The sequence below is a fragment of the Chionomys nivalis genome, chromosome 1 (genome assembly GCF_950005125.1).
Source record: "Chionomys nivalis chromosome 1, mChiNiv1.1, whole genome shotgun sequence".
Classification (NCBI taxonomy): Eukaryota; Metazoa; Chordata; class Mammalia; order Rodentia; family Cricetidae; genus Chionomys; species Chionomys nivalis.
In genome coordinates, this window is record NC_080086.1 from 163487190 (window position 1) to 163512632 (window position 25443).

The 25443-nt window shown below is 47.8% G+C and overlaps 2 protein-coding genes across 4 annotated transcripts in view; both read right to left on the reverse strand.

Annotated features, from left to right (window-relative positions):
* On the reverse strand, positions 1 to 13899 carry Adck2 (aarF domain containing kinase 2). 3 transcript variants are annotated; one of them, XM_057772335.1, is made up of 8 exons: positions 12574 to 13899; positions 11262 to 11408; positions 7237 to 7365; positions 6167 to 6262; positions 5340 to 5441; positions 4677 to 4805; positions 1088 to 1141; positions 1 to 479 (listed from the first exon to the last, which is right to left on the reverse strand). In XM_057772335.1, the coding sequence occupies exons 1-8, from the start codon at positions 13486 to 13488 to the stop codon at positions 342 to 344; spliced, it is 1710 nt and encodes a 569-aa protein (XP_057628318.1). In that variant the 5' UTR covers positions 13489 to 13899; the 3' UTR covers positions 1 to 341. The 3 variants fall into 3 exon arrangements, with proteins under 3 accessions (XP_057628318.1, XP_057628309.1, XP_057628326.1); XM_057772326.1 differs by having other exon boundaries at positions 3 to 479; positions 5190 to 5441; XM_057772343.1 differs by lacking the exons at positions 1 to 479; positions 1088 to 1141 and adding an exon at positions 3060 to 3102 and having other exon boundaries at positions 5190 to 5441.
* LOC130889959 (uncharacterized protein DKFZp434B061-like) overlaps positions 13508 to 25443 on the reverse strand; it is a 16947-nt gene continuing 5011 nt past the window's right edge. Inside the window, exon 4 of the mRNA XM_057793885.1 lies at positions 13508 to 14070. Coding sequence (XP_057649868.1) covers positions 13508 to 14070 — 563 coding nt within the window. The remainder of the gene's footprint in view (positions 14071 to 25443) is intronic.

Below are 25443 nucleotides of genomic sequence, written 5' to 3' on the forward strand. Positions count from 1 at the left end.
TCCTAAAACTCCAAAGGATTCGTTCAATGCCCTCTTCCGGCCTCAGGAGGCACATGCACACACGCACGCACTTTTAAAAAGGGGAGGAAAACGGAAAAACAAAACAAGTAAATGTAATTTTTGTTCTTCTGCAGGACATTTTTCCTGAAATGGTGACTCTGGAACCAGTTTCAGCTTCCCTCCCTTTATACCCTAAATAACCCGAAGTTTTTTAAGCAGACCCTGAGGCTTGGTCACTGGGTAATTAGTAGTGTTTCTGCCACACATCCCAATTTCAGATGTCTCAGCTGCCAAAGGACAGACCCTCGGGATCTGCCTTCACTGTGTGCCCACTGCCACAGTCACAGGAAGCCTCCTCCCTGCAGGAGGAAGGGCTTTGCCGCCTCCAGGATGTCCAGCTTGGGATCCAGCGAGCGACCAAGCCCCTCCAGCACCATGATGGCGAACACAATGGAGGCAAAGTTGCTCTCGAGCTTGACCTGGAACAGAGAACAGGAGTTCCTCCCAGACCTCAGAGTCAGCTGAACATCCTGGACAACCATGCCATTGACCCCCGCACCTCCCCTGTGCTGCCCATGGGATTCCTAGCAGTCAGGAGGGTACACTGGGGCTTCAAGTGGCACCAAGAACAAGGGTACATCCCTCACCCAAGCACCATTAACACGAGCCAAGGAGGGCAAGGAGGTGATATCTGGCTGGACCCTTTCTCCCTTTCCATGTTTTTTTGGTTTTCTTTTCCTCTGTGTCCTGGAACTAGTGTAGACCAGCCTGCCTTGAACTCACAGAGATCTGCCTGCCTCTGCCTCCCAAGAGCTAGGATTAAAGGCTTGTGCCACCACTGCCCGGCCCCTTTCCATGTCTTTAAATACATTTTCCTGTGTCTAAGGATTACAGCACTTAGACTCACTACATAGATTGACAAATCCAGGGACTTTGTTCTCAAGGGACCATGAGGCCACTGGGCCTGCTTCAGAAGATTAAAAATTCACAATCAATATACAAAAAAGCTGAGGGAAATCAGTGCACCCACTCCACTGCCCTGTGCCCTCCCCACCTCTTCCCAAGAGTCTCTTTAATGACACCTCACCTTGTGGGTCATCAGTAGCTTAAAGACACTGGAGAGGAGGCTGGAAACATGAAGCTGGAAAACAAAAGAGCCCAGTAGAATCCCGGAAGCACTTCTTCCCCTCCCTTCCCCTGTCCTTTCCCACTTCCCCACTCCCCACTGCTACACTCATACATGTGCACACACTGAGAGAAAGGGGCTACCCAAGGAACCGCTGCCAGAGAAAGACATGCTAAAACTTTGCTGATAGGCCACGACCTCGTGGTGATGCACAGATTAATAGAAATGGGTTAAATTAATATGTAAGAGTTAGCAAATAAGAAGCTAGAGCTAATGAGTCAAGCAGAGATTTAAATAATATAGTTTTCTGTGTGGTTATTTCGGGGCTGAGCAGTCAGGAACCAACAAGTGGGCTCTTACAACAAATTGGCACCCACGTGGTCAACTAAATCCATGTAAAACCCGAGAAAGCTTAAAAAGAAATCCTAGACACAAAAGAACAGAGTTAAGCATGGTTTGGTAGCAGCATTTCCTTGGGTGGGTTCTGTTTGCTAGAAGCAAGCAGAGGCATGCCTCCTTTAAGAGGTTTTCCTGACTCAGCGGTAGCAGAAAAAAGGCACACTGTTTTGAAACCGCAAGTTCCTGGGCCACGCTGCCAGTGCAAACTCTGACGAGGTCTGGCTATGGCGCATTTAAATGGGTTTTGTGAACAGAGTGCTAAACTGCTTAAAGGCTCAACATGGCCCACTGCATACTTGGAACTGGGCCACGTGCAGGGCTTGCAGAAGCAGTGAACAGACTTCCGCCATGTTGGACTGTGTGGAGCAAGCAGGCAGGGCCATATATACAATAGTAATGCTGCAGCTTTTAAGAAGTGTTTAGCATTTTAAGAGCTCCTGGACAGAAAATAATTACAGATACACAATAAAGACAGATTCAGATAAAAAAGATCTCTAAATTGGTCATAGTTGGATAAATGTACAAAGGCTTGGAAGAGAGAAGAAAAAGAGTAAAAAGACAGTAAATATAATATAAAAGACTGCAGACAGAAATAGATTGAAGGAGTAAAGATAATAAAATAAATATTAAACTTGTAGAAAAAGTAAAATAAGCTATGTAAAGATGGGATGTACACAGAGAGTCTGGATTACGTATATTATAGTGTTTTTCTTTGAATTTTTTGAATGCAGAGAGACATTTGATTCTAGGGATTGATAAGCTAAGACAACATATATACTTTAAAGGTATCTTGTTTTCAAAATTTGAGTCTAAGGATATGTTACTTTGGAAAAAAGGTTCTTCCTTTTGTTTCCACAAAGAACGAGAACCTGTGAATTAATTCCAGACTAATATGGTTTAATGGACCAAGACTCCCTGAAAGGTGGCCTTGAACACCCCTCAAAAATTATTTCACCCAACAAAAAGCAGGAAGCAGTTTGGAGAGAACTACACCCATATTCCCAAATATTGTCTATAAATGTTTGTTTACATTTAAAGGGGGATATGCTATAGAGATTTTCATTGATATGGATGTTGGTTTATTGATACAAATTTAAAGCCAATTTTGTTATATGTATATTTCTGCTCTGATTAAGGTATTGTGTTTATGCAGCTTATTTAAAAATGTAATGTATAATTAAGAAATATAGGTTAATAGATAATCATCTATAATAGTCAAGCTTGTAGTCATATCAACTAGATTTTCTAGATGGACAGAGATGTATTTCAGATGGATAGGCATTCTTCAAATCTTCCAAAGACTATAGAATATAGCATTTAAAATGTTTTTATAACTTAGGATTTTTCATGACAATGAGACACATCTGCTCCTAGCAGCACCAATTACTTCAAGAGGATGATGGGCATTGAAGAAGCTTCTTATGGTGTTTGTTAGCCATTTGGGCAAGAAACTGATCTTGCCTAGACTGCTTGATGAACTCAACATGCAGAACCCACAGAGAAATGACTGCTGAACTTGCCTAAAGGTGAGATGGTCCTTCGGGGTTCCTGCTTCATGAAAGAGTCTGCCAGACATTCTGCAGGACACAGAAGAAAGTGACTAACAAACTACCAATATATTCAGGACTGTCTTTGAAATTTCCTACTTCATGGAAAAGTATGCCAGATACTATGGGCCTATAGGCTGAAGATGGATGCCCCAACGGTACAGAAAATCCTTGGGTAAATGTCCAGGCAGCAAGATGTCTCTATCAATTCTAGAGTTTTGGAAGTTGCTTACAATGCACTTCCTGTTTACTTAGGTAATATTATATCCTTCTGCGGTCTTTGATGAAGTTGAAGAATTGATAGTTATAGTTTTCCTTAGTTATAAAGTAGATATAAATATTGTAACTATAATTCTTGCTTGATACCTGTTTTTTATATGTAATTTTACTATGTTAAAGTTAAAACCTTCCTTTTCATTTAAACAGAAAAGGGGAGGTGATGTGGGATTCCCCTCTGTATGGTGTAAATACCATTGATTAACAAAGAAACTGCTTTGAACCTATAGCAAGAAAGAACTTAGCTAGGCAGGGAAAACTAAACTGAATGCTTGGGAAAAGGGGGTGGAGTCAGGGAGAAGCCATAGAGCCCTGCCAGAGACAGACATGCTGAAACTTTAGCCAGTAAGCCACAGTCACATGGTGCCACAGATTAACAGAAATGGGTTAAATTAATATGTAAGAGTTAGCCAATAAGAAGCTAGAGCTAATGGGCCAAGCAGTGATTTAAATAATATAGTTTTCTGTGTGGTTATTTTGGGGCTGTGCAGCCAGGAAGCGATAAGCAGCCTCCTTATAACACCGATCTGGCTCCACTACCATATTGGTCACAAATGCCTGCAAAAGAAGCCTCAGAGTCATGTTCACTCCACCCTTCTCCCCATCCGTCACACTCAGAACGTTCCCAAGTAAACAGATGAGGGTGTAGCTCAGTAGCAGAGACAGAGGCTTGCCTGGTGTAGACATGAGTTGAGGCAAGCATGTGTGTGAGTGTGCATGTGCGCATATGCATGCACATGTGTGTATGTGATTAGTAACCATCTACATAAACCAGGTCAGCATCACTGGTGGCCACTCTGTGAGGGCTGTCCTGCTAATGTAGGCCACCAACTTGACAAAGACAGCAAGTTAACGAAGCGTGAGTGCACCATGCACTCTGGGTCAGGCCAAACAAGGGGCACAGGCTCATGGTACATCTCTGGGATGCTGCCTCCCCTGCATGTGTAGGTGTCTCCACAACAGCTAATCCCTGAATAAATCAGGGATTCTGCTAGCAAGGAGCCTATGATTTCAGTCAGTCCCTTGAGCTTCTTAGAAGATGTGAGAACAACACATATTTTTTTTTTAACTCTATCGCCTGCAGGGCAGTGCTAGTACACGTCTTTAATCTCAGTACTTGGGAGGCAGAGGCAGGCGGATCTCTGAGTTCCAGGCTAGCCTAGTCTGCAGAGCAAGTTCCAGGACAGTCAGGGCTACACACACACACACACAAAAAAAAAAAACACCCATCTCAACTCCACCCCCAAAAAACCTACTCTTTGTAGGTTCCCTATGAAGTGGACCTTCGTGTGAGCTCAGCTCTGCCCAAGCGCTCGGAGCCTACCTACCTTCTCCAGTGTGAGGGTGTTCTTCCTGGCCTGGGTCACCAGTGTAGCCATCTCAGCCTTGAACCTTTCCACGTCCTTGCACTCATTGGCCCGGGCATGATGCAGGATGAGCTCAGCTACTCTGTGGCCCTGAGGTACACAGGAAAAGCGGCTGGAGAGCAGAGCAGGCGCACGGCACTCTTGTCCTGAAAGTGTCCTCTGCCCGTCCGGCGTACGCCATGTCTCTTGCTCACCTGCACTCACACACACATCACACACAAAATAATAAATAAAAAATTCTTAAAGCTAGCGTCCTGTCCCTACAATGCCAACAATTTTGCTGAGAGTAAGAGAAACTGGAGTTCCACAATGCAGGAAAGAAAAATGACTTCCCAACTAAGGGTGCCAACCTTAAGCTGCCAAGCCTGAGAACCAGCACATTGTCAGTGCCCATACACACTCACTCGTGTCCAACCACAGCATCCTGGCAACCATGGGCTTTCACCAGAAAGGGCCAACCCCAAGGAGTCTCACCTGCCCCAGTGCTACAGCCAGGAAAACTGCCCGGAAATTCCTCAGGTCTGAAGCCTGCAACTCTGACACAATGCCAGCATCCAACAACACCAGGCGCAGGGGGCACAGGGCAGGTGCTATGGTAGCCACCAGTGTGTCACGGACATTCACCTGCTGCTGTTGAGTCTCCAGGCTTGGGGACAATCCATCAGCACCCTGGACCAGGATATTCCCAGGGTGAAGGTCTCCATGTACAAAGTTATCCACAAATATCTGGAAGAGACTGCACCAGTCAGGTCTGCGTCCACCCTCCCGGCCTAGCACCACTGGGTACCTGCAGAAAAGGTTTTAGCGGATGAACTCCTTGCCCACGGATTGAAGTCCTGATTCCGAGCTATTCGTCACGATGTGCCTTCACGTCTCCCAGCACACACACCCTGGACACAGGCTGCTGTCTCCAGACAAGTCCCACCATTTGTCTTCATGTTGGTAACTCAGCCTCCCCATCCCAGATGGAGTAGAATCACTTCCTGAGTGAAGCCCAGGGTCCACAAAATGTCCCTTCAAGCTCATCCTTGAGCACAGGCCCTCAATGGCATGTGCTTCTTCCCCACTGGTTTACCCTGTAGTCCGGCCTGTTTTAGTAAGTCCAACACTTAACTCAGCACTTGGCATGCAGCAGGTTCTCCACAAATACTGAACGAATGAACGAATGAATGAAGCAGTATCTAACACACCTGCAGTATCATAACTGCTGTTGATTTACACTGTACGCTTACCACTCTTTCCACAGCACATGAATGCACACCACAGATCAAGGGCTCAGCACAAGCTTCGGGTCACAGGAGCATTTGGGGGACTTCACTCAGCTGATGTTCTCAACCTGCAGCTCTCTACTTGGCTGGCCCTTCCAGCCAATGCCTGGCAGAGCCCTCTGCACTTTCCCTTACGCAATCTGCCCATGTACTAAACCGCAACATCCGGGGCTTCCAGCTCACCATCTTCAAAAGCATGTTGATCCCCAGCTGTGCAATCCTCCTCTTCAGGTCGTCAGGAATTCCTGCCTGCTGGTAGCTGGACACCGGGACACTCTCCTTAAAGACAGCAGGGAGACAGCTTTAACCTGCTGGCCACGCCACTCTTCCTCAGACAGCAAGAGGACCCAGAAGCTGATCCCAGAGCCCCTATAAATCCTTCACTAATACACTGGTTTTGATCTATTTACATTTCCTTCCTATACTTCTCAAAAGAAATGCCCAAGGGTTTGCAGCCATTGACTGCTACTAACAGGAAAGCAATGCTTAGCCCTGGGAAAAGACAGGAGCCGGTGCTGAGAGCGAGTCAAGTGTCAGGCGTGGTGGGAGGCAGAGGCAGGAAGGACAGCGGTGTAAGGTCATCGTTGGCTACACAGACAGTTTAAGGCCAACCTGGAATGTGTAAGGCTGTCTCAAAGCAAGATAAAACAAGAAAGGAATCATCCAACAGAGACGGGCTGGAGCTCCAGCAGGAAAGGGACAGGAGAGCCAGAATGGACAACTAGCAAATCAACACTTGGTTCTCTTTGTCAAGGCAATCCACTGAGACGGAGCAAATTTTATTTAGAAAGCCCAGCGAGCCTAAGAGCGGGCTCAGAGCTACACAGCTAGGAAACAAGCCCCTGGATGCTATCACCGTTTCCTAACGAGACAGGTCTAGGGGGCAGCTAAGGCAAATGCTTGCTGAACACGTCCTCTGCCAAACACGTCTTCCTGGGACAGTGCCATGAGGTCACCACCTAATAGGACAGCTGAGTAAGTTTTCAATTCTAGAAGCCTGAGGCTACCTGCAGCTCTCGGGACCAGCTCACTCCATTCCGCCTCTTCCTCCGGCTCCTCCCAGAGTTTAGGCGCATGGTAGGCTCATTTTTTGCAGTGCCAGGAATGGACCCCAGGACCTTGCACTTGCTGGGCAAGGCCTCTACCACTCTCAACCCTCTCCCAGTTTTCCATATGAGAAGCATATTCTCTCTCCATCATGAAGTCTCTGTGGGGACAGCCAGCTATGAGTGACAGCAGAACCAAGTTCTTACTTCATATGTTTCCACCAGTATATCCCTCGTGATTAGGGGGTGCAGCGGGGTGGGGAATTTCACAGATGTCATATTCTCAAAGTTGTGCTGAAAGTGTTCTAGATTCCGAGCTTCATAACGCAGGTCTATCTGCAGAGTCGGAGGAAAGAAGAGTTAGCGTGGACACACATGAACTCCTCCATGGCAGACCAGATCCCAGGATGAGATCTGGGCTCCCTTCACAGCAGCTGCTGGATGTCCATCTGACTCCATGGCTCTTTTTAGTGCCCTCAGTGCCCAACTAGCCTAGCCTGCTCGCCCTCTCCTCCCCTTATGACCAATGTGCTGCAGCTACTTCCACACAGGGACAGCCTTGCCCTCAACCTACGGGAGCAACTGCCACAGTTGAATGCCCAGCCCATTTATTTTTGTTTGTTTGTTTGTTTTGATTTTTCGAGACAGGGTTTCTCTGTAGCTTTGGAGCCTGCCCTGGAACTAGCTCTTGTAGAACAGTCTGGCCTCGAACTCACAGAGATCCACCTGCCTCTGCCTCCCAAATGCTGGGATTAAAGGCATGTGCCACCACTGCCCGGCTGCCCAGCCCCATTTACATTTTAATAAACTTCCCAACCTTTCTCCGAATCTGTCTGACTCTATCCATGCTATGTGAACAGTGACATCCAGTCTTTTGAAATTTTTTTTAAAAAAATTTGCTGGGCAGTGGTGGCATACACCTTTAATCCCAGCACTTGGAAGGTAAGAGGCAGGTGGATCTCTGTGAGTTCGAGGCCAGCCTGTTCTACAGAGCAAGTTCCAGGACAGCCAGGGCAACAAAGAGAAACCCTATCTCAAAAACAAACAAACAAACAAATAAGATTTGTTTTATAAGTCTTTTGTGTGCATGTATGCATGTGTACCACGCCTGTTATCCACAGAGCTCAGAAGAGGCGGCCAGGTCTCCCGGAACTGGAGTTACACAGGGCAGGTGGATCCTCTGCAAGAGCAGCAAGTACTCTGAACCACTGCACCATCTCTCCGGCCTGAAACCTCTGCTCTGGAGGATGACACCAGGTGGGTCACGGTTTGGCTCCCGCTCCTCTCTGTAGATCCACCTCCTCTGGTGCCCCCTCCCTTCCTCTACCACACCATCAAGTCTTACAGAGTGCTGGGCACCCATGTGGCCTGAGACCCCTCGCTCCTGAGAGTGTAGTAACTGTGACCTGACTACACAAATGAGTAGTCACGGGCTGGAGAGATGGCTCAGTGGTTAAGAGCACTGCTTGCTCTTCCAAAGGTCCTGAGTTCAATTCTCAGCAACCACATGGTGGTTCACAACCATCTGTAATAAGATCTGGTGCCCTCTTCTGTCTTGCAGACATACATGTAGACCGAATACTGAGAATACTGTGTACATAATTAATAAATAAATCTTTAAAAACAAAAAACAAATGAGTAGTCACAGGCTCTTAGACACACACCCTGGCCTGCAATGTGCGGCACCTGTCGGTCAGGGTTAGCCGCGAGAAGCTGGGTAAACAAATGTATAAGACATGGGGATGTGAGTTTCCAGAGATGGGGCCCTGACGCCTATCAGGCTTTTGATGGAGCTGAAGCTCAGAAGGGAGGTGAAGCCAGGAGTCAAAATGAAGACAGTGGTCAGACTAGAAGCCATTTTCTCTGTTTTAAGCCTTTTCATCAAACTTGCAATACTCCAGGATAGGAAGCCAAGCTCATCTGGTCTAGATGCCGTATCACCCTTCTACACACCTCTCAGTCCCCACAAATTCCTCTTTGAAATCCTAGTCTCCAAGGTAATGGTATAGCCAAGAAGGGCTTTGTAGTGATTAGGTCTTGAGGATGCAGCTCTGAAGCATGCTTACACAAGGCCTGAGACCCTAGCTCCTTCTACCGTGGAAAGACATCAATGAGCAGAATCCCTGTCTACCCCAGGCTCAGTCTTCAGAACCGTTGGTAAAGATTCACTGAGGCTCTACTTATTCCAACAGCCCAAACACTTGCTTTATTGTCCGTCTTTGGTTTTTGAAATAGGACCTAGCTTCCTGGAACACACTTGGATTAAGCTGGACTTGAATTTACAGACATATGCCTGCCTCTGATCCTGAGTGCTGGGATTACAGGTCTGAGCCACCACACCAGGAACCCAAATACTTTCGAAACATCAAAATGAGTGCCTGGAACTTAAAAATATTCAAAGATAAATATGAAGTCTTGGTGCACAGCATCCGAAACCCTGGCCATACCTGAGCCACCCAATAGGGAGCCAGTACAGATGTCCACTTGAAGACCCAGGCACCTACAATGCAAGTTTACCAAGTCTGGCTACTTAAACAAATGCCCTTAAGGATCTCCAACAGGGAGAAGGTCCTTGTCTACTCTATTAGCTCTAAAAACAAAGTAAAACAATGCTAATGAGTCTTCTTGCTCTAGAGTTCAGCCTCTGATGGTGAGAGTTAATATAACCCACTTAGTTTCATTTTACCCTGAGGCACAAAGAGAGACTGCATTTCCTAAGTGCTCTCTGGCTGGCAGGCTGGAAGGAAGAGATTTTCCCACCTCTTAGCCAGTCCATAAAATCTCTTACATCTTCCATGTCTGCACCATTCCACACCAACTATGGAGATGGAACTGGGGAAGAGCGCAAGTGACAAGCGCCAGAGAGGCACCATCTCAAAACTACAGCCAACAGACTGCCTAGAAGGGCAAGACTGAGCTCTGGGATGAGTGACTGCCTTTGTTTCCCGCTCCCAGCCACCCTATAAAGCCTGCTAACTGGAGAAAATGCATAAGGCAGGTCTTTCTTTAAAAGATGTTATCTATTACTTTCTCAAATCACAGGCTCTCTAAATAAAGCACAATTTAAAGATTCAATTCTGGGCCAGTAAAATGGCTCAGTGGGCAAAAATACTTGGTGCCATGGGAGTGTCAGTCTCAAAGACTCACCCTGAGGAAAGAGAGAACTGGCTCCTCAAAAGTGCCCTCTGGGAACTGGAGTGATGGCTCAGAGGTTAAAAGCACTGACTCTTCTTCCAGAGGTCCTGAGTTCAATTCCCAGTAACCACATGGTGGCTCACAACCATCTGTAATGAGATCTAGTGTCCCCTTCTGACATGCAGGCAAACATACAGACAGAACACTGTATACATAATAAATAAATAAATCTTTCTTTAAAAAAAAAAAAAGTCCTCTGACTTATGCATATGTGATATGGGAGGGTCTTCTGTTTTGTGTTGATTTCATTGGTTAATAAAGAAACTGCCTTGGCCATTGATAGGCCAGCCCTTAGGTAGGTAGAGTAGACAGAACAGAATGCTGGGAGGAAGAGGGAAGTGAGGCAATCGCCATGCCTCTCCTCTCGGGGTCAGATGCCATGGAGCCAGCCACCAGGTCAGACATGCTGAATCTTTCCTGGTAAGCCACCCCCTCGTGGTGCTACACAGATTATTAGAAATGGGTTAATCAAGATGTGAGAATTAGCCAATAAGAGGCTGAAACTAATGGGCCAAGCAGTGTTTAAAAGAATACAGTTTCCGTGTTATTATTTCCAGGGCTAAGCTAGCGGTGTGGGAACCGGGTGGGACGAAAAGCAGGCCTGCTCACCCCATCACTACACACATGCCTCCCCACCTCCATATACCACACAAGAATAAATAAAATGTAAAATAAAAAATGTCAAGGTTCAATTTTCTTTTTTTTTTTTTTTTTTGGTCTCTATTCCTTAGCCTCTGTGGTGATAGCACAGGCTCTGGTTTTCCAGTTTAATGACTGGGCCAATCTTGCAGAGAAAATGGGTCCTAAAACCACTCCAAAGAAGAGCTCCCTCTTCCCTCAAGTTACCTGAGAATATGCAAGAAATAGCCTACCTGTATGAAACTGGTGGACTGGGCCCTTCTTTGTTGCATCAGCTAGCAGTACCCACCTTGACTAACAGCTCTCACGCTCTGTGAACACGCTGGGAAATGACCTACCCGTTCACCTGCTCAGAAGAACTATGGTAGATGCTATTTAAAGCTGAGAGAAGGAGTCACCTGTTGGACCATGAGCTTCTCAAATTCCTCCACAATCTCAGGCAAGCTAAGCCATTTGACTCCGGGTAAAAGACCCAGGGCTTGGCTACCAATCTTCATCAGCAGTAAATCCATGTACACTTGAGTGAGCAGGCCAGGGTGTAACACCTGCCAGAGAGAGCCAGGAGACAAGGCAGAATCAGAAGACGGCATCTGACCTAGCAAGCACCAACTCCCACCATAGAACCAGAGCCTCTCTTCAAAACAAAGGTAATGGGGCTGGAGAGATGGCTCAGAGGTTAAGAGCATTGCCTGCTCTACCAAAGGTCCTGAGTTCAATTCCCAGCAACCACATGGTGGCTCACAACCATCTGTAATGGGGTCTAGTGCCCTCTTCTGGCCAGCAGGTATACACACAGACAGAATATTGTATACATAATAAATAAATAAATATTTAAAAAAAAAAAAAAAAAAAACAAAGGTAGTAACCCATGATGCTCCTGGGTGGTGGTCCCACCACTCAAGATTTTGGAAATTGCAAAATCCAAGTCATTTTCCCCCTCCCTCAGACTATTCATACCACCCTCACAAAGTCAGGAAATGAAACCAGGGTCTGTGGTGAAGGAAGACACCTTGAATTCCAGCACACAGGAGGTGAAGGCAGGCAGAGCTCTGTGGCCCACCATAGTGAGCTCTGGGACTACCAAGGGAGCTCCATAGAAAGACTACCTCAAGGAAACAACTTGAGCCTGGAGGCCTAGTAGCACCAGTGATCCATAGGTTTGAGACCTGCCTGGGAAACTAACTTCGCAAGGCCTTGTCTCCAAACAGAAAGTAGAATGTAGCTCAGTGGCCTAGCATGTGTGAACTAAATTTGATTCCATCCTAGGTTCAATCCTCACTACCACAAAGAGAGAGGGAGGGAGGGAGAGAGAAAGGGAGAGAAAGGGAGGGGAGAGAAAGAGAGGGAGGGAGGGAGGGAGGGAGGGAGGGAGGGAGGGAGGGAGGGAGGGAGGGAACAGCTTTTTAACAAGCATTGGCTGAGCTATCAAGAATACAGGTTGAGCAGCCTGTATTCTAATCCAAAACTCAAAATGCTGCCGAATCTGAAACGTTTCACCTAACACAAGTGAAAAATCCCAAGCCTGACCTCAGATGATGGTTGAAGTCAGAACAAAGGTGCAAGAGATAACTTGTCAGCTGCACGTATGGCTGTGTGTATATGTGTGTGTGATATAAATGAATTTCGTATTTCACGTTTAGACGTGGCTCCTATACCAGGATAGCTCATCAAAGATGGGGCGCAGCGGACTGGGGTTGTGAGAGCACTTACTTTCACTGCCACGGGGACGAGGTGATCTGACTTAGGTGGATGGCCAGGAACCTGAGACGTGCTCCCTTCTGCCCTAACAAGGTCAGCTTTAGGGAGAAGCAGCTTTTCTACAAATGCTTCATCGGCAAGGCTTTCTGAAGGCTTCCACTCCTTCGCAAAGGGCCCTCCCAGCATCCCGACTGCCCCAGATCCTGAGGACAGCAGTGGGGCAGAGAGTTGCCCAAGTCTCCAGGCTCTGTCCTTCTCCAGCAAGGCAGTGCTAGCGAATGCTTTGTACACTTGGGCCACGCACCCTGAACCCACAGGCTCCTGGGTCTCGAAAAACAGGAGGCTGCCCCAATCCTCCCCAAACGCCTGCTGGAGTAAGCATTCCGTGTGGGCCCAAGGGTGGGGGGTCACCTGGACATGCAGCTTGGAGAACTGGGCACAGAAAGACTCTGAAAAGAGATCATGCCGGGTGCTGGCCCATTGGCCCAGTTTGATATATGTTGGCCCAGAGGTTTCTGTGGCTTTCAAAAGCAGATGGAGCCAGAGGGTGGAGAAACCAGGAGCCAGGTAGGTGAGAGGGTACAAGAAGAACAGGGGGAAGAATTTCGCCAAGAGAATGCCAGCACGGAGCCCTAGACGGAGACACAGTAAGACGCGGCCCAGAGGCCCTGCTTGAGCCACTTCCACTCGTCCATTTTCAGCCAGGTCACTCCAGTGGGTCTTTCGCTGGCACAAGGTGCCAGGCGCCCCCTCTCCAACATCCCCATGGGCTGAGATAAATTTGGGCAAAGTACCCAGCAGAAACCAACATAGTCTGGCATTGCGAGAGCATCCCAGGGGTCTGGGAAGGCCAAGTTCCTTCCTGAACTCAAAGCATCTTAAGTGTGACAAGCAGACCCTGACAGACAAACGCCAGAGGGTCACCATTCTCCCCAGGCCCCCAGGCCTAGGCTGCTTGTCTCCTACTTAAGAAGCCATTGGTGGAGATGCTCCGGGAGAGGCTGGGGTAAATCGGGCCGCCGCCTAAGCCAGGCCAGACCCGGGGCGGGCGGCAACCAGAGCCAGGGACCGCGGGTGACGCGAGGTCAGCACGCGCACGGAGCTGTGCGGAGCCAGACCGCAGAGTGCGGGGTGAACCGAGCGCCAGGGTCGGAGGTGCGGACCCGAGGCCTGCAGCGGACGGCGGAGCTTCAGAGAGCCGCAGGGAGGCGGGTGCACGGTCCAGGTCCCCGGGACACGGCGAGGGTACGCGCACAGCCAACTGCTCCGGGACCAGCACCGAGCTGAGAGCCCCAGCGGGGCAGAGCACTCCGCGACCTGGCCCGCGCCGCCCGCGGCTTCCGGTACCTGGCCCCGCCCTCTCCGCCCAGAACGCGCTCCTTAAAGGGACCGCGGCGCGCACCAGGGCAAGGCACACACTGAATGGCTTAGCGCAAAACACTGAAGCACGCTCTTGTGACCCCTTTTTCCGTGTGGTCCTCTCTTCTTCGGAGCTTCGTAGTTTAAACCCTAGAAATGTTAAACCGCCCGATGGATTACTGGTGGGTCTAACGGAAAGCAAGCTTTTCAGCCACTGGGTGTGGGTCTTGGGTCCTGCACTGACTTAGCGGTGGTGTTTAGACCTTAGGGAATGACTTATACTTTTGACTAATACTTATTAAACCCAATCAGTCTTTCTTGAATTGATTTCAATATTTTATTGTTTCATAATAATGTGTATTCTGTACTCTGGGTAGTAGACACATTCGTCCTTTTGTCACCTGCTTATTACTAGGAGAGTAGGTGAATAGCCAGGAACACGGTGCGATGGCTCGGTAGCCGGCTAACGGTGTTTGCTGTCAAGAGGTCATCGGTTCCTTTAAGTCGTGTCCACCACATATAAAATAACCGTGATAAAAATAAAAGTGTAGCAAGGACCATGAATGCAATGAGAGCAGGTGGTACCATGGACCAGGCTACTTTGGAGGAGAAATAAGGGTCTTGGGAGAGAAGTCATAAAGAAAGCTCCAAAGTAGGAGTGTGTGTGTCCAAAGCAGGAAAAGGGGTGTGTGTGTGTGTGTGTGTGTGTTTAATCTTGAATAACCAGAGAGAGGGAGGTCAGACAGCACCGGGCTTCAGGGTGTGGAATGGCAGGGTGGAGAAGCAGGGGAGGGGGAGTGACGGTGGGGGGTTGGAGAGATAGCTCAGTTAAAAGTCTGTATTGTTCTTTCAGCGGGCCTGAGTTCAGTTCCCAGTATCCACTTCTAACAACTCTCTCAAGTCTCTGTAACTCCACCTCCAAGGAATTTAACACCCTCTTCTGACTTCCGAGGGTACACCCCCCAACACACACACACACACACATAAATCTTAAAATGTTGTAGGAGGCTGCTTGTTCATTTCCCAGCCTCTCAGACTCCCAAAATAACCACACCGAAACTGTATTAATTAAATCACTGCTTGGCCCATTAGCTCTAGCTTCTTATTAGCGAATGCTTACTTTTTGTTGTTGTTGTTTTGTTTTGTTTTTCGAGACAGGGTTTCTCTATAGCATTGGAGCATGTTCTGGAACTAACTCTTGTAGACCAGGCTGGCCTCAAACACACAGAGATCTGCCTGCCTCTGCCTCCCAAGTGCTGGGATTAAAGGTATGTGCCACCCCCCCACCCCCCAGCCCTCCACCCCTCCCACCCCCCACCCCCCAGCCAAACTCTTACATCTCCACCCCCCCCCAGACAGGGTTTCTCCGTAGCTTTTGGTTCCTGTCCTGGCACTAGCTCTTGTAGACCAGGCTGGCCTTGAACTCACAGAGATCCGCCTGCCTCTGCCTCCCGAGTGCTGGGGTTAAAGGCATGCGCCACCACCACTGGCTGGCTCAAACTCTTATATCTTAATTTAACCCATTTCTATTAATCTGCATATCACCATGAGGCTATGGCTTATGGGTAAAGTTCCTGTGCCTATCTCCAGTAGGGCTACATGGCTTCTCTAGACTCTACCTCCTTTCTCCCAGCATTCAGTTTAGTGCCCCCCCCCAGCTAAGTTCTGCCTTGCTGTAGGCCAAAGCAGTTTATTCATTTTACTCATTAACAATAAAATCAACACGTAGACAGAAGGACCTCCCACACCATTAAAATAAAAAAGAAGAGGGTGGGCAGAGGAGCCCAGATCTCGGAGGTAGAAGCAGGGAGAGTTCAAGGTCAGCTTGGTCTACAAAAGGAGTTCCAGGCCAGCCAGGGATACACGCTAAATCCCTGTCTCAAAAAGAGACAGAAGGTTCTTGAGAGATAACTCAGCAGTTAAGAACATTAGCTCCATTCCCAGCACCCACATGGCTGTGCACTACAGTCTGTAACTCCCGTTCCAGAGGGATCCAACCTTCTCTTCTGACCTCTGCAAGTGAGGCTGATGCACAGAGGCACATGCAGGCAATACACGCATACACATAAAATAATTGTCAGGAGCCATGTCCCCCCCAAAAAATTATTATAGGGATCACCACCCTGAGGAGTTTTGCAGAGGGCTCCACTTCCCAATTGTATTGAGAATTGTTTTATTGACAAAGCCTATCCCACACCCAAATTGTCTGTTAATAGAGAGCTATCTGTTAGCGGAACCTGCCTCACACTCTAACTATCTAGAGAACTAGGTGTGTCAACTTGTGAACTCCTGGCAGAGGAATTGTGACCTGACCGATCTTAACCTCTTGGCCTACGTGACCGCCGTGGACCACGTGGCAAGATCCCGTGCCCCAGCCCCCCAAGCTCCTCATCCAGCGGCTATATAAGCTGTAACAATGACTCTAATAAACAGAGGCTTTAACAAGAACTATGCTTAGCCTTCTTCTATAAGCTGTAACCATGACTCTAATAAACGGAGGCTTTGACAAGAACTATGCTTGGCCTTCTTCCTCTCTCTTGCCCATGTCTTTCAGGTGGCACCTCTCCGTGACCCTGGAATAACTGACCAGCCAGGCGGGTTACAGACCCTAGACAGAGTAACTCGCCAAGGCGGTCTACAAAGAATAGTTTAAAAAAGAAGCAAGCTGTATGTATGTGGCATGCTTAGCCCCACACCTAATTAGCAAACACCTCGCTTTTATCATCTAAATAAAAGCAGAAGTAGTTCTGTTCCTCCTGAGTCATAACACAGGCATGGAGATGCATTGTGGAAGATGTTATCTGTTTATTTTCTGTTTTATTATTTAGCAGTATTATCACTATTATTATTTTGAGACAAGGCCTTACTTCATAACCCAGGCTAATCTGGATTTCACTTAGAGTTAACTGGCCTTGAATTTGAGGCAATCCTTCCTCAGGCTCCCAAGTGCTTGACCTAAGGCATCATGCCAAGCCAATTTTTTATTTTATTGATTGATTGACTGATTGATTTCTCAAGACAGGGTTTCTCTGTGTAACAGCTCTCTGGCTGTCCTGGAACTCACTCTGTAGACCAGACTGGCCTTGAACTCAAAGACCCACCTGCCTCTGCTGGGATTAAAGGCACACACCACCACTGTCTGGCTACAAAGCAAATTTTTAAAAAATATGTATGTATGTATGTATTTATTTATTTATTTATTATGTATACAATATTCTGTCTGTGTGCATACCTGCAGGCCAGAAGAGGGCACCAGACCCTATTACAGACAGTTATGAGCCACCATGTGGTTGCTGGGAATTGACCTCAGGACCTTTGGAAGAGCAGGCAATGCTTTTAGCCTCTGAGTCATCTCTCCAGGCCCCCAAGCAAATTTTTTTTTTAAAGACAGAATCTCAAGTAGCCAGGGCTGGCCTCTATTTTGACTTGTTCCTGAGGATGACCTTGAATTTCTGGTCTTTCTGCCTCTGCCTCCTGAGGGCTGTGATTATAGGCGTGTGCCACCATGCCCAGCAAAAGAGCGCATTTAAAACAAAGTCCTAACTTGGCTTGGTGGCACATCAAGGACTTTAATCCCACACTCAGAAGACAAATACCGACAAATCTTTGTGAGTTCAAGGCCAGCCTGTTCTACATAGTGAGTTCCAAGCCAGTCCAGGCTACATAGTGAAACCCTGTCTAAATAAATAAAAATATTCAGAGAACAAGTCCTGCCAGATAGACATAGTAGTTCACACATGGAATCCCAACACGTAGGGAGTAGAAGCAGGAGGAAGAAAAGTCCAAAGCTAGCATGGGTACAGGAGACCCTATCTTAAAATAAACAAATTAATAAATATTGTTTTTCAGTTTGCTATCCACCCCACCCAACTTCATGCCCCCCCATAAGTAAAATAGCAGCCAACTCTCTACCATTCCCTAGGTAGGAGATCCTGAGCTATGCAGGACAGGAGAAAGTCAGATGAGAGCAAGTTCATGTGATGTGACGTGACTGACTAGCTGTTTCAGTTCCTGCCTTGAATTTTGTTCAGTGATGGGTGGTAACTTGGAATATAAACCAAAATAGTCAGGCATGGTGGTGCATGTCTTTAATCCCAGCACTTGGAAGACAGAAGCAGATGGATCTCTGTGAGTTCAGGGCCAGCCTGATCTACACAGTGAGCTGCAGGACAGCCAGAGCTACAGAGTGAGCTTCTGTCTCAAAAAATAAATAAATAAATAAAAAATAAAAATAAGCAAATTTATAAATCAAAATAACCCATCCCCCCAATTGTTTAGCATCAGGATGCCTTATCACAGCCATAGAAATGAAGGTAGAGGGGCTGGAGAGATGGCTCACTGGTTAAGAGCACTGGCTGCTCTTCCAGAGGTCCTGAGTTCAATTCCCAGCAACCATATGGTGGCTCACAACCATCTGTAACGAGGTCTGGTGCCCTCTTCTGGCCTGCAAGGATACATGGAGGCAAAATGTATACATAATAAATAAATAAGTCTTTAAAAAAAAAAAAGAAAAGAAAAGAAATGAAGGTAGAACAAGACCTCCTCCTTCACCACTGCCCCCAACACCTGAGCCCAGCACACCTCTAAACACCCGTTCCCACCAGTATTCATCTCCACTCGAGTTTAAGTCTCTGCACACGGATGGCGGCTGGCTTCCTTTCTACAGACAACGCTGAGTAAACAGCCCACTTGCCCTCCTTTTGTTAAGCTTCATTGATTTCCAGCTTCTCAACATCAAGAGCTGTATCCAATTCTTGGCAGTGTCCCGGCTGGCGTGGTCCACTCTATTTCCACTAGGTGGCACTACTCACTTTGAAGTGCAGCCAAGGTTCCCATGGGTTCCAGACCGGCCTAGGAAGGGGACCTTGGGGGAGGGTTGAAGGGGGGAGGGGAGAGGCAGGGAGGGGAGCAGAGAAAAATGTAGAGCTCAATAAATATCACGGGGGGAAAAAAAACAGGTTCAAGCAAGAATTAGTTACAATATTTAGTCTATTTGTATCTGGCAAAATTAAAAAAATGCTCTATCATCTATTTAAAAAATTTTTAAAGGTAAAAAAAAAAGAAAAAACGAGATAGTGAACCTGTCTAGACTCCTCTTTGCACAGGAAGCTAACATTTTAGCATCTCCCACGGAACATGTTTACGTGGTAGATGGGAGGCAAGGCACAGCTAGTGTTCTGGAGAAAGAAGCAGAGGTTTGTTTTCTTATTTTACGGATATGGGTATTTTGATGGCATGTATATCTATGCATCACATGTGTGCCTGGTGGAAATCAAAAGGAGCCATTGGATCCCTGGGAATGGAGTTACAGTGAACTATGTGGGTGCTGGGAATTAAACCGGGTTCTTCTGGAGGAGTGGCCAGTGTTCTTATCTGCTAAGCCAGCTCTCTAACTTAATCTCTGTATTTTTGACATTTTGACATTCTGAGCAAGAAGATTCTCTGCTCCCGTGCGCGCGCTCTCTCTCTCTGTCTCTCTCTCTGTCTCTCTCTCTGTCTCTGTCTGTCTGTCTGTCTCTCTCTCTCTCGTGTGTGTCTGCTCCTGCAGTCTCTGTGTGTGTATGTATGTGTGTGCCTGCTCCTTCATTCTGTGTGTGTGTGTCTGCTCCTGCATTCTGTGTATGTGTGTATGTATGTGTGTGTCTGCTCCTGCATTCTGTGTGTGTGTGTATGTGTGTGTCTGCTCCTGCACTCTGTGTGTGTGTGTCTGTTCCTGCATTCTGTGTGTGTGTATGTGTGTGTCTGCTCCTGCACTCTGTGTGTGTGTATGTGTGTGTCTGCTCCTGCACTCTGTGTGTGTCTGTTCCTGCATTCTGTGTATGTGTGTCTGTATGTGTGTGTCTGCTCCTGCATTCCATGTGTGTGTGTGTGTGTGTGTGTGTGTGTGTGTGTTGGGGGGGTCCTATAACTGGAAGGTATTTAGCTGCATCTCTGACCTCTCCCCATACAGTGTTGGAAACAACCCTGGCCCAGTGGGTCTCTTGGGACTGCATTAACAGAACACCATAACTGGCAGCGGGTAAACTGCAAACCGTTATTCTTCACAGTTCAAAATGGCTGGCAAGAAGCTAGAGTTTGTCTTTTTCCATCTCCTCTTTTTCCACAAGGTCAAGGCGATTATCTAGCTAAGAAATATTTGAGAGGATCAGCCCCTTGACCCCACTCCAAGTCCTATGTGATACACCTTGCCTGCAATTTGCCCCTAAGAAAGTTGGAGTAAAAACTTTGGTCATGGGAGGGAGCTGTAGGTGAGCAGAGCACTTGCTTGGTGTGAGTGAGGTTTTGGGTTTAATCTTCAGCATCATTTAAAAATGTATGTCTATTAACTATATATCATCATTTAAATATATATTTATACACATTTCACTCTAAGAGAGAAGGAGAAAGCCATTGTCAACCATGCTCTGCAGTGTTGCCTCCAAATCCCTCCCTAAGGAGGGCTGGCTCAGCGCCCTCTCCTTTCTTTTCTGCTCGGTGTAGCCCTTCTCAGGAGAATTTTTCCCATTCCAATTCCATCTTCTGATTTTGCTCAAGCATCCTGCTGGCCCTTCCCAGATTCTGGACACATGCTAACACTATGGGGACAGTCCCTTCTCCTCTGTCCGGGATAGTATGGGTGCACCTATCTCCGAGATCCCTCCAGCTCAGCTGCTGACCTGAAGGCCTGTGACCATCTGTTCTGAAAACCCGACCAGGCTGGTGTCTCATTCCTGCCTTCCGGTACTCAGGAGGCTGAGGAAAGAGGACTGCTATGAGTTTCAGGCTAGCCTGGTCTACAGCGTGATACCTGGTCTCAAAAACAAAACCAAAGCTGGATAAAAGGCTCAGCACTTAAGAGTACTTACAGCTCTTTCAGAGGACCAGAGTCCAGCTCCCAGCACCCGTGTCTGAGGTCCAGCTGCCTGTAACCCCAACACCCTCTTTTGACCTCCACAGGTGCCTGTGTGCATGTACAGGCACACATAAATAAACAATACACAAAGCAAAACCCAACAACAAAGGTCTGACGGGTGGCCATGATGTTCAAGCTGTGATGTCCTTGGCAAGGCAGCCAACCAGCTGGCCTCTGGCTGGTCAGCTCCTCCACTACCACCTGGGCAAGCCCTGCGAGCATCCGTACCACCTGACATCTACTGAAGGAAAAGGCAGAACTCAAGGGAGAACGGCTGCTATGTGGGGCTTCTGCCAACCTGAGGGGGCTGCGGGTGGAGCAGGAGCTCCCGAAGACCCACCTAATCCCGTCTGCCCAGGGACCTGAAAAGAGGGAAGGGCTGATTCATCTGTGATCACAGTGCCAGCTTGGCAGTTCACATCACCTGGCTCAATGTTAGTCAATCCTTTTTATTTTTATTAAATCTGAGACCTGGGCAAGGTAGGAAGTAGTCAGATACCAGGCTTTTCCAGAAGAAATGCTCTCTCCCCGGCTGGGGGTGACCTCTGGGAACGCAGCGAAGGAAGCAGTCACTGAGGTCTGGGTACAAGGTGAGTTTTAGCTGGGGGAGAGCAAACTAGTAGGGTTTGCATGTCTGAGTTCAGCGCCAGCTCACATCCTTGTGCCAATAAACTCTTCCCTGGGGATTCTTCCTCCTAAACATGGAGGCTCAGGCAGAGAAGATGCCAGAAACGAGGTGGAGAGCTGTGCATTGAAAGCTCAGAAGGACACACAGAGGTTCCGGCCTCAGAGCTAGCCGGACGTCTTGTGTATCCTGGGCTCCACAGTGGACATGAAGAGCTACACTGGCATTCACTCACAGATTCACCCGCTTTTCTCAGAGATTGGGATATCTAGGGCTGGGAACCAAAAGAAAACTGTAAACTTAAAGCATTATAGGGGCCAGATAGTAGTGACGCACGCCTTTAATCCCAGCAGAGGCAGGTGGATCTCTGTGAGTTCTAGGACAGCTTGATCTATAAATCAAGTTCCAGGACAGTCAAGGCTGTTACACAGAGAAACCCTGTCTTGAAAAAAGGAAAAAAAGGAGAAGGAGGAGGAGGAGGAGGAGGAGGAGGAGGAGGAGGAGGAGAAGGAGAAGAAGAAGAAGAAGAAGAAGAAGAAGAAGAAGAAGAAGAAGAAGAAGAAGAAGAAGAAGAAGAAGAAGAAGAAGAAGAAGCAGCCCTAGTTCTAGCCAAAATTTTGAGTAAATTTATTTTTCCATATATGTAATCTTTTTCTCTGAATGCAGGCCAGCATTTGGACTCATAGCTAACCTTTTTGTTTGTTTGTTTGTTTGTTTTTTTCATGACATGGTTTCTCTGTAAAACAGCCTTGGCTATCTTGGAAATATCATTGTAGACCCGGCTAGCCTTGAACTCACAGAGATCTCCCTGCCTCTGCTTCCTAAATGTTGGGATTAAAGGCATGCCAAACCATGTCTGGCTTCTTTTTTTCCCCCAAGAATTCTGCTAACACCCTGTTGAGAGAGACAGAGCCAAGGATGGACCAGGTCATGAGAAGGACAGGCCAGAGGAGGTGAGCTCCTCAGGCAGAAAGGAGCAGGTGCCCATGGAAGACTGAAAAGGGCTCTCCTGGGTGTTTCCACAGGCTCTGAGTGCCCGGGGTACATGTGGTCTCCAGATGGGAAGAGCCATCATCAAGAGTGTGTCAAAGTGAGACACTTTCCCTGCCCCTTGAGAGGTTCCTCTTTTGTCCTTCTTTATAGGGTGGATACATGGTTCTTCTCCCCACACCAGCTTTCAAGAGAATAGCTAACCAGCTGTCTTGTCCATCACTGACTCTGTGTATACGTCTCACCTATGCTGTGGCAGACAAGTGTCAGTGCGGTGAAGGAAAGATCCTGCCAAGAGCCCAAATGAAAACAGTCCGATACACCAGGCCAGGCGCAGGGAGGAAAATCTGAGTGCCCCGAGTTGCTGCACTGTCTGCACCTTCCACCAGGGGGAAGCAAGACATGGATTGGATGCTGCTCGAGAGATCTTGAAAAGTAGGTGGGGCTAGCAGAACCACGCTCCCAAGCGAGGTGGAGAGACAGAAAGGACTTGGGTTCAGTGGACAGGACCAGGCCGGTGTGCTCCCCAGTAAGATACATAACAACATGACAGGGAACAGTGCCGGGGACAGAGAGGTGCTCAGGAAAAATTAGCATCCAGAAGGAGTCTTGCTAGAAATGAGAAAATGTGAGGGTGATGTCCAGAGATTTGTTCTTTGGGTGAGATCTGCGCTCTCAGTGGAACTAACCTGCTCAGGAGCCTGGAGGTCTCCCTCCCAGCTTTCCTGCTGGTGGCTGACGGCTGAAGCTTTGGGCTGGTTACCACTCTGGTAGAAGGCTCTCATGGGAGAGAAGACAAACTGCCTGATTCTCTCTCTGGAGTCTGACACACCCTGTATTCATGAGGAGAGGAGAAAGCAGAGAAAACAAAGGCAGAGAGAGAGAGAGAGAGAGAGAGAGAGAGAGAGAGAGGGAGGGAGGGAGGGAGGGAGGGAGGGAGGGAGGGAGGGAGGGAGGGAGGGAGGGAGAGAGCGCGCTGGAGACATGGCTCAGTTGTTAAGAGGACTTGATAAGCACCTTGAGGATAGGAGTTTGGATACTGGAACCCAGGAAAAGGGTGGGTATGTCCTTCCTTCCTTTCTTTCTTCCTTTCAAGATTTATTTATTTTATGTATGCATGTAAGTGCTCTATCTGCTTATACACCTTTATGCCAGAATAGAGTATCAGATCCCACTAGAGATAGTTGTGAGCTACTGTGTGGTAGCTGGGAATTGAACTCAGGACCTCTGGAGGAGCAGCCAGTGCTCTTAACCACTGAACCATCTCTGCAGCCCATGCGCTTTCATACCCAGCCCTGGTTGGGGAAAGCAGAGACATGAGGATCATGGGGGCTTGTTTTGCCAAGCCAAAAACAAAAACAAAATGCAAGCTCTGGGTTCAAGGAGAGACCCTGCCTCAAAGGGAAAATGTGGAGAGTGATGGAGGAGGACACCTTCCTCTAGCCCTTGGAGTACCCACACACACCACACCTTCCTCCAGCCCTTGGAGTACCCACACACACCACACCTTCCTCCAGCCCTTGGAGTACCCACACACACCACACCTTCCTCCAGCCCTTGGAGTACCCACACACACCACACCTTCCTCCAGCCCTTGGAGTACCCACACACACCACACCTTCCTCTAGCCTGTAGAGTACCCACACACACCACACCTTCCTCCAGCCCTTGGAGTACCCACACACACCACACCTTCCTCCAGCCCTTGGAGTACCCACACACACCACACCTTCCTCCAGCCCTTGGAGTACCCACACACACCACACCTTCCTCCAGCCCTTGGAGTAACCACACACACCACACCTTCCTGATCTCTCTCTCATACATATGTGTGTGCGTGTGTGTGTGCGCACACACACACACACAGAGGGAGAGAGAGAGAGAGAGAGAGAATAAAGGAGACTCTCCTCTCACAACATTGGGCCAGGCACAATAGCGATCCTTTTCTCTATTACCTGACTTCCTCCTCACCAGCACAGTGAGGTGTTTACAACTGGTTCCTATTTCCACCTTACCCATGAAGATACAGGACTCAGAGGCCGAGTAACCTGTTCTGGAACTGGATCTGGCTATCTACTCGCAAGCCTATGTTCTTCAACAGGACCCTGAAGGAAGAGGAGGGAAAGGAAGTGACATGTTCTGTAGTGATCCAAGACTGTACCGTATGGAGAAAGCAGAATTAAAGGCTCACAAGAGGTCAGCTCTGTCCCCTTGTCTCTCATCCTCTCCTTTCCCAGTTTGAGCCAGATGATAGCCAGCCCTCCAAATCTGTGCCTCCACATCTGTGGATTCTAAAGTCTGAGATTCAGCCAATTGTTGGTGGAAAATATTCCGAGATATACACACAACTGAAAATATACACCTGTGTGTGCTGGGGGTTCCTGGGAGATTTATGTATTTTAGGCTGACACTGAACTCATGATCCTCCTACCTCAGTCTCCCAAGTGCTAGGATTAGAGATAGGCAGCACCATGCTGTAAGCAGAGACTGCACATTGGTTTCCCAGCTGCCCAGACCTAAATAATCATGTAAAACTATATTAATTACAACACTACTTGGCCAATGATTCAGACATATTCTTAGCTAGCTCTTACATCTTAAAACAACACATTTCTATTAATCTATGTATCACCACAATGCTATGGCCTTCTGGTAAGGTTCCAGTGTCTGTCTCCTTTGGCAGTTACATGGCGTCTCTCAGACTCTGCCTTCTTTCTCTCTATATCTCTGTTCTGATTTCCTGCCTGGCTATATTTTGCCCTGCCATAGGCCAAAGCACCTTTTTTTTTTTTTTTTTTGGTTTTTCGAGACAGGGTTTCTCTGTGGCTTTGGAGCCTGTCCTGGAACTAGCTCTGTAGACCAGGCTGGTCTCGAACTCACAGAGATCCGCCTGCCTCTGCCTCCCGAGTGCTGGGATTAAAGGCGTGCGCCACCATCACCCAGCCCAAAGCACCTTCTTTATTAACCAATGGTAATAAAACTTATTCGCTGAATACAGAGGGGAATCCCACACCAA